At 46.4% G+C, this 8,984-nt stretch overlaps 1 protein-coding gene across 1 annotated transcript; it reads right to left on the minus strand.

Moving 5' to 3' along the window:
- Nucleotides 1-294: 294 nt before the first annotated feature.
- Nucleotides 295-4,688, minus strand: LOC131812938 (spermatogenesis-associated protein 31D3-like). Its single transcript, XM_059142972.1, has 2 exons — nt 4,629-4,688; nt 295-4,360 (listed from the first exon to the last, which is right to left on the minus strand). The coding sequence occupies exon 2, from the start codon at nt 3,449-3,451 to the stop codon at nt 2,654-2,656; it is 798 nt and encodes a 265-aa protein (XP_058998955.1). The 5' UTR covers nt 3,452-4,360; nt 4,629-4,688; the 3' UTR covers nt 295-2,653.
- Between the last annotated feature and the right edge of the window lie 4,296 nt (nt 4,689-8,984).

Consider the following 8,984-nt stretch of genomic DNA (forward strand, 5'->3'; position numbering starts at 1 on the left):
AAACCCATGCTCCCAAGACAGTACACAGAACAGATATCACTTTATTAGAGAAATATTTATTTTTCACAAGGGATTGTTTTGGGGTAGGAAATGCCCCCCAAAACCCTCTCACTGGAAATTCTGGAGAGGTTTTTTGTCTAAATAGTAGACACACATCTCTGCACATAGTGCCTTTAGGAGTGGTGAGAGTGCCTGGAGGCCACTGGGCAGCTTGATGCCCCCAGGTGGTCTTTGGGTGGGGCGCAGGCTCCCTGAGGGCATGGAGAGGCGATACTTCTGATTCGGTATCTGGTCCTTAAATGCCACAACTTTCTGGGGCTGTCTGCTCTTGTTTCCGAGCTGTCTGTTACTTCCAGTAAGGCCTTGGCCAGGAAAAACAGCTTCTTGCTGGCAGGACCTGGTATTTGTCTCCTTACAGGTGGGAAAGGAAACCCTGGGACAGGCTGTGCCTGGGCCTGCACTTGTGCTTTCTGCTGAGTTTTCCCAAACTTTGTTGGGGAGGGAATGGGCTGCTCAGGGCACGTGCTACCTATTGCATGCCTACGCCCCATTCTCTCCTCTTGGAACTTCCCAACAGCTGTCATGATTTTCTGAGCTTCGGGCATCCCAATAAAGGCAACTCTACCTTTAAGCAGGCCTCTGCTTTCCACAGATGATAGGCGACTGGGCTTCTCCTTGGAGTTTTCCTGCCTTTTGCATTTTATCCCAGGAGTAAGCCATTGCAAAAAATACTTCATTTTTTTACTGAAAAGGCTTTCAGGAGGAGGCTGACCCTTCCATGAAAGGCTTTCAGGAAGCAGCTGACCCTTCTGTGATAGGGTCTGGGAAGGCTCTCTTCCCAGATTTACCCTCAATACCGCACCCTGAGTAGGGAACCTCTTCTTCAATACCACATCTTCAGTAGGGAAACTGTCTGTTCTCGGTTGGGATGTTCCCAGTCCTGCATCCCCTCCACCATGCTCTTGTGCCTTGGAACCCGGAGGCCTCATGGTCATGGCAGCCGGTGGGGGTGTTCTTATTCTGGCACTTCCTTAAGACATGCTTAGGGACCCAGGGCTCCTGCTGTTGTTCCTTAAGACATTCTTAGGGACCCAGGGCTCCTGATGTTCTGCATAGTAATTCCTATGTCCTCTGGATGGACACACAGCACCTGGGAAGCTCTCGTGTCCCCGCATGAGACACCGTGGGCATGAGTCAGTGAAGCTTTTAAGTCAAATGATCTGAGGCAGGGGCCAGGCCTGTGTATTGGGCTTGTGCCTGGTCATGCTCCCTGCCCTCCAGCGTAAGCCTTAACTCATACGAGACTTGTTTTTTGAGATTCAATGATTTAGGATCTTGCGGAATTGGTATGTTTGGTGGGATGGTGATTTTGACTTGATGCTCATTTCCCTGTATAATTTGGGAGCTAACTGTCTTGGTGACTGTGAAGATCCTAGGTTGTGATGTGTATGAAATTCCTTCGTCCTGAATATCTCCCTGGACTCTGTGAGCACAACAGTAGGTTCTGGATTCTTCATCTCTATGCTTTGTTGCTCTCCTCTTCTACCACCGGAATTTGAACTCCTATCCTTTGGCTCACATCTGAATGCACCTTGCCTTGAAGGCAGCCTTGGGGGCTGTCTGTTGCCTATGGTGTCATGTGTGACAGATTTAAGAGTCTGGCAGCCATTCTTAGTTTTTGGAGCATCCTCTGTAAACTGATGGTTCGTATTAGAGGATGATTTCCTCAGAATTCTCTGTTATTCCTTGCCCAGAGTTAAGGTGGCAGGGAGAGGACAATCCGGAATGGGGGCTGAATTTGCTGTTCCTGCTTTGTCTCCATAGAGAGATTTCAAGCTTCCATCAAGGGAGTTGAAGCTCCCAGGTTCACAGTTTGCCGCAGAAATCACATTGGTTGAGGAGGAAAGGCTAGAATGGGATGTGGACTCTCAATTTAAAGAGATAATGGATTCAAGGACCCTAGGGGGAAGGCCCCAAGTCACCCTCTTATGAAATCTTTTAATATAGTTTTTAGCTTCTGTTCTGCACTAGGTTCAACAAAGGGAAACTCTTAGAAGGTATTCAGGGAGTAGTCCTCAACCTCTGATGGTGGCAAACTCTTTTTTATTTAAGTCTGGGATTTCTCAGAAAGAAGTGATGTCTGCTTCATAGTATGCCATGAATTATGCACAGTCCCAGGCAACTGACCCTCATTGATTTCCTTAGACTTTCTGCGTAAATGTATCTTCGGGGCATTTTCAGTTGTCTCTGACCCATAGTCTCCACAGACACCATGCAGTTGTTCACTGATGGGCCCCTAAGTTCCTTCTCAGAATCCAACCCCGTTTCATTATCTGAAGAGCTAACTGGGTCACTCAATAGATAATCTTTTGGGCCATTCTCCGGGTTGTATCCTTGATCCTTCTTCAGGTCATCATTTTCCTTCTTCAGATTTTTGTCTTTCTATGAATCATTTTTATCCTTCTCCAGGTCATCTTTGCACTTTGCCAGGTCACTGTACTCTAGCTGAAGCATTTCTGGGTCCTCCATGTACACACTTTTAGTGATAATCAATTTGATCTCACTCTTATTAGAGTTCCCTGCACGTCCACGATACTACTGAGACTTAGGTAGCTGTGGAAGAGTACTTGGACCGCTCATCAGTGCGAGAGAGTCATAGATCCTGAAGGGCAGGCCCCACCGGTGTTGGATGAGCCTCTATTGAAGATGACTCTCGTTTGTTCTGAATCTCGTCACTGAGAGGAAACTGTGCATGCGGGATAAAGATAGCAGCATGGGCTTGGGAGACCCAGGGTTTGGGAGAATGATTAGGAGCTGAAGGACAATAATCCTCTTGGGATCTTTGGACAATAGTGGGTAAACCCCACACACGTTCCTGCACCTTGTGCAACACGTTCCATTCCAGATGTTGCATTTCAGTTGACATGAGACTCTCAGATTCATTCTGAGGTCTGTGAAAATATACTCCAGAGATCTTGATGTCGGGTAGAGGACCAGATGGCAGGATGAGGAGTAGGGATTGAAGGTGGGCTTGGGGCTGGACATATGGGATGGGTAGGGGCTGGGTTTGAGGCAGGAGTTGAGGTGGGTTCTCAGGCAAGGATGGAGGAAGTGGATGGGAAACTACTGGGCATTCCTGCTCTGGGGAGGCATTCGAAATGTTATCTGAGGCATCAGGAGCAGAAGGAGGACTCACTATGTGGAGTTTGGACACCCCAGAAGAACTGGATGGGGGTTTGCTGTAAATGGCCCTCCTCCAAGGTTGTCGGATATGGGTGCTGCTGATGCATATGTAGCTCCTTTGATTGGTCCTTGCTGCTCCAGAAAGGAAGAGAGGATGCCAAATCATGCTTATCAGCACTTGTTTGCTTTGGAAAGGAACCCTTTGTTTCCTTCCACCTGAGGAAGTCACACCTCTTTTGGACTTGTTTCTCTCCAAGTGCCAGGGCATCGGGGCTGAGAAGTGAGAGGGTAACAGGCTCTACAAGGTTGGCTGCAGGGTCTCCCCTGGAAGAAGCCTCGGAAGAATGGAGGGCCAGAAACTCTTGATGGAAATCACATGGAACCAGCGTTGAAGGGAAGAAGTCTTTGGCATGAGTTTGTCACCAAGGGAGGTCTAAAACTGACAAGCTGGAGGGGTCCATGCCTGTGATTGTTAGGACATAAGTAGACAACCCACCAGAGCTCTGTGGGGGTGAGCTCTCTGGAACAGGCTTCCTTGAGATGGAAATCGGTTTAGATGGAGTCACAGTTAAATTGCAGTCTGGCGGTGGTGAAGCAGACCGTGTTGGTCATTAGTGATGACGAGCAAAGGTCTCAGTGGGATTCACCTTTTGGGACAACTCCGGTAAGGGACTGACGTCTTGGGAAAGGGTAGGGTCCAGAGAGAAGATGGTATTTAGAGACACTGTCTCTGTTTGGACACTAAGGTCCACTGAATGGGCATGATGTGGTGGGACAGGAGGTGAAAAGGCAGGGGGTTGGGCTGGGAAATGGTCCATTGGCAATTTGGAATTCAAGGGAGGAAAGGGATCTGGTGGCAAAGGATCACCCAGTGGTGAGGGTGGAAAAAAATCAGCCATGGGGATCACTGGGTTAGGTGAGAAGATGGGAGGCTGGTGGTGAGGAAGGGTCAGGCAGCAAAGCTGGTTTTAGCTCTCCTGTAGGGACTGCTGAGAAGTCAGAAGAGAGTGAATAATGAAGCCACAGGAGCTGTGGAAGCCAAGGGAGTAGAATCTTCCAGGACTATAGGAACAGCAGTTGATTGATCTCTGCAGTTGTGCTTTTACATACCTCACAGAAGGGGTCTGGACATAACAGTTGATGAAACTGGATGGTATCATGATGCCGGCCGAAGGGGCTGCAGGAGACAGGAGGTACAAAACTGCAGCCAGGACCAGAACAAGGGGAGGAGGCCATGTAGGCCTGACAAGGGAGGGGCTACCTGAAGCCTGATGCCCCTTCACAATGCCCCACCTTTATGACTTGACAGTGTACTCAGCAGCCTTCACCCCAATATCTGTTCCTAAGGCAACCCCCTCCCATGGCTATGACAGACTGCAGTGAATCCTGCAATTGCATAATATGTGCTCTAAGAAGCAACAGGATAGAGGGGAAAGACTGGTCACCTTTTTAAATAGAGATCAGCTTCTGGGTCTCCTCCACTTTCCGTTGGTACCATCTGCCATCTGGGGAAACAGGAGAATGAGTTATATAGTGAAAGTAGAAACATAGGTATAGATACAGGAGTCCCCTTATGGGACAGCCTTGGGATGTTGGACTCTGAAAGCCCCAATAATCAATAGATGAGGGCAAATGGCTAATGATGTGAAGCTGGTTAGTAATCTTGCTTCATGTATATGGTACTTTTATGTAAATTATCCATGTGATGATCAGACCACTCTGTGAAGCAGAGAGGTCAGGGAAGACTCCTGAGTATCCATGATGTCACAGAGTTTTCACAAAGTCAGGAGACAGAAGTTCTGACTCTCAACATCTCACACGGCCACCTATTGGGCAGCACTCATTGTCCAGATCCATCACTGCTTCATGCTCAGTACTGGTCAGAGCGGGGAATCTGAGAAGGGTTTTGCACTCTGGCTGCATTTCCATGAGCCTCTCCTCTGAGGCCTCTGTTTTCTGAGAGGTAGTTTATCTAGTGGCTTGCATCCTTAGAGATTTTGGACTGGCCCCTCATTGGAGAGGAGAGCAAGGATCAGCCTTGGAGAGCTCAGGTGGAATAGGCAGAACCTTACCTTCCAGAGTCCCACCTTTCCTCCTCCTCTTGGCTCTGCCTTGACACTAGAAGAAAAATGAAAAGAATGAGGGGGGTTGGGACCCTTACTCTTCTCTCAGAAATGGAAACATTCTTTATCCAAGAATTCTAGAACTTTAATAGAACTTTGTGTTCCTTGCTTTTTTCAGTTTTTAAGGTGATAAAATGTTGTCAATACTTACTTCTTTGAAAAACTCAGGCGACGACTTTCTCTGGGAGGTCCCCACTTGGTATTCCCAGTCAGAAGTCCTTTGTTCAATGAGGACATCAAAAATGAAGCCCAACAGTCACATCTGTGCTGCCTCTGGTAGGATGCTGTATCCTAGTTCATAGCTCAGACCCCGCTGTCTTCTCAGAGGCTGAGCAGTGTTCTCCTGATCAGCCCAGCATGAAGGAAGGCTTGATCGAGTGATGCTGGACATGGGAATGTGACTCGATATGATCAAGTGCTGGGAAGCTTTGTTCTCTTACACAAACCTCATCCTCTCCAAATCACCCAATCCAGGACTACAGATTCCCTGTGTTTGGGATTTTATCCAAGAACCACCGCCATATCCATACAGACTGTAGTTTCAAGTAGAAACCTTAGTCCTTTCTTAACCCTTACCCCTGCCAGGCCTCTTTTCCTAGAGGAGTGAATGTCTCTTAAGACTTCCTGTTAGGTGTTTCTCCCACTCTACCAAATTCCTTTTAAAACCTGGGATTAGGGTTCCTGGATGGCTCATTTGGTTGTCTACCTTGGGCTCAGGTCAGGATTCCAGGATCTTGGGATCTAGCCTCACATTGCACTACCTGCTTAGCTCTCCCTCTGCCCCTCTACTCCACTTGTGCTCTCTTAGTTTCTCTTAAATAAAATCTCTTAAAAGAATAAAATTTGGGATTAGAAATTGAAACTCTAGGAGGAGTCAAGATGGCGGAGAAGTAGCAAGCTGAGACTGCTTCAGCTAGCCGGAGATCAGCTAGATAGCTTATCTAAAGATTGCAAACACCTGAAAATCCATCGGCAGATCGAAGAGAAGAAGAACAGCAATTCTGGAAACAGAAAAACAACCACTTTCTGAAAGGTAGGACCAGCGGAGAAGTGAATCCAAAGCGACGGGAAGATAGACCCCGGGGGGAGGGGCCGGCTCCCGGCAAGCGGCGGAGCAACCGCGCACAAAATCAGGACTTTTAAAAGTCTGTTCCGCTGAGGGACATCGCTCCAGAGGCTAAACTGGGGCGAAGCCCACGCGGGGTCAGCGTGGCCTCAGGTCCCGCAGGGTCACAGAAGGATCGGGGGTGCCTGAGTGTCGCAGAGCTTGCGGGTATTGGAATGGGAAAGCCGGCTACAGAGACAGAGCCGACAGTAAGCTCGCAGCTCCGTGTTACCTTGAACCGGTCGCAGGCTCGGTGAGCTCGGAGCGCGGCCGGAGGTCAGGCAGACGGGAGTAACTGGGCGCTGTTCTCTGAGGGCGCACTGAGGAGTGGGGCCCTGGGCTCTCGGCTCCTCCGGGCCGGAGACCAGGAGGCCGCCATTTGTATTCCCGTCCTCTGGAACTCTATGGAAAGCGCTCAGGGAACAAAAGCTCCTGAAAGCAAACCCGAGCGGATTACTCACCCCGGCCCCGGGTAAGGGCGGTGTAATTCCGCCTGGGGCAAAGACACTTGAGAATCACTACAACAGGCCCCTCCCCCAGAAGATCAACAAGAAATCCAGCCGAGACCAAGTTCACCTACCAAGGAGTGCGGTTTCAATACCAAGGAGAGCAGCAGAATTCCAGAGGAGGAGAAAGCCAAGCACGGAACTCATGGCTTTTTTCCTGTGATTTTTTTTAGTCTTGCAGTTAATTTAATTTTTTCTTTTTCATTTTTTTTTTTTTCTCGCCTTCGGGTAAAATTTTTTTTTAACTGTTACCTTTTTCTTTTTTAACGATTTTTTACTAGTTTATCTAATATATATATATATATTTTACATTTTTCTTAGGTGTTTTCTTTCTTTAAAAATATTCTTTTCTTTTTTTTTTTTTTTCTTTTTTCTTTCTTCCTTTTTGAACCTCTTTTTATCCCCTTTCTCCCCACTCACGATTTTGGATCTCTTCTAATTTGGTTAAAGCATATTTTCCTGGGGTTGTTGCCACCCTTTTAGTATTTTACTTGCCCCTTCATTTACTCTTATCTGGACAAAATGACAAGACGGAAAAATTCAACACAAAAAAAAGAACAAGAGGCAGTACCGAAGGCTAGGGACCTAATCAATACAGACATCGGTAATATGTCAGATCTAGAGTTCAGAATGACAATTCTCAAGGTTCTAGCCGGGCTCGAAAAAGGCATGGAAGATATGAGAGAAACCCTCTCGAGAGATATAAAAGCCCTTTCTGGAGAAATAAAAGAACTAAAATCTAACCAAGGTGAAATCAAAAAAGCTATTAATGAGGTGCAATCAAAAATGGAGGCTCTAACTGCTAGGATAAATGAGGCAGAAGAAAGAATTAGTGATATAGAAGACCAAATGACAGAGAATAAAGAAGCTGAGCAAAAGAGGGACAAACAGCTACTGGACCACGAGGGGAGAATTCGAGAGATAAATGACACCATAAGACGAAACAACATTAGAATAATTGGGATTCCAGAAGAAGAAGAAAGTGAGAGGGGAGCAGAAGGTATACTGGAGAGAATTATTGGGGAGAATTTCCCCAATATGGCAAAGGGAACGAGCATCAAAATTCAGGAGGTTCAGAGAATGCCCCTCAAAATCAATAAGAATAGGCCCACACCCCGTCACCTAATAGTAAAATTTACAAGTCTCAATGACAAAGAGAAAATCCTGAAAGCAGCCCGGGAAAAGAAGTCTGTAACATACAATGGTAAAAATATTAGATTGGCAGCTGACTTATCCACAGAGACCTGGCAGGCCAGAAAGAGCTGGCATGATATTTTCAGAGCACTAAACGAGAAAAACATGCAGCCAAGAATACTATATCCAGCTAGGCTATCATTGAAAATAGAAGGAGAGATTAAAAGCTTCCAGGACAAACAACAACTGAAAGAATTTGCAAATACCAAACCAGCTCTACAGGAAATATTGAAAGGGGTCCTCTAAGCAAAGAGAGAGCCTACAAGTGGTAGATCAGAAAGGAACAGAGACCATATACAGTAACAGTCACCTTACAGGCAATACAATGGCACTAAATTCATATCTCTCAATAGTTACCCTGAATGTGAATGGGCTAAATGCCCCTGTCAAAAGACACAGGGTATCAGAATGGATAAAAAAACAAAACCCATCTATATGTTGCCTCCAAGAAACACATTTTAAGCCCGAAGACACCTCCAGATTTAAAGTGAGGGGGTGGAAAAGAATTTACCATGCTAATGGACATCAGAAGAAAGCAGGAGTGGCAATCCTTATATCAGATCAATTAGATTTTAAGCCAAAGACTATAATAAGAGATGAGGAAGGACACTATATCATACTCAAAGGGTCTGTCCAACAAGAAGATTTAACAATTTTAAATATCTATGCCCCCAATGTGGGAGCAGCCAACTATACAAACCAATTAATAACAAAATCAACGAAACACATCAACAACAATACAATAATAGTAGGGGACTTTAACACTCCCCTCACTGAAATGGACAGGTCATCCAAGCTAAAGATCAGCAAGGAAATAAAGGCCTTAAATGACACACTGGACCAGATGGACATCACAGATATATTCAGAATATT

This window comes from Mustela lutreola, chromosome 12 (assembly GCF_030435805.1).
Source record: "Mustela lutreola isolate mMusLut2 chromosome 12, mMusLut2.pri, whole genome shotgun sequence".
NCBI lineage: Eukaryota > Metazoa > Chordata > Mammalia > Carnivora > Mustelidae > Mustela > Mustela lutreola.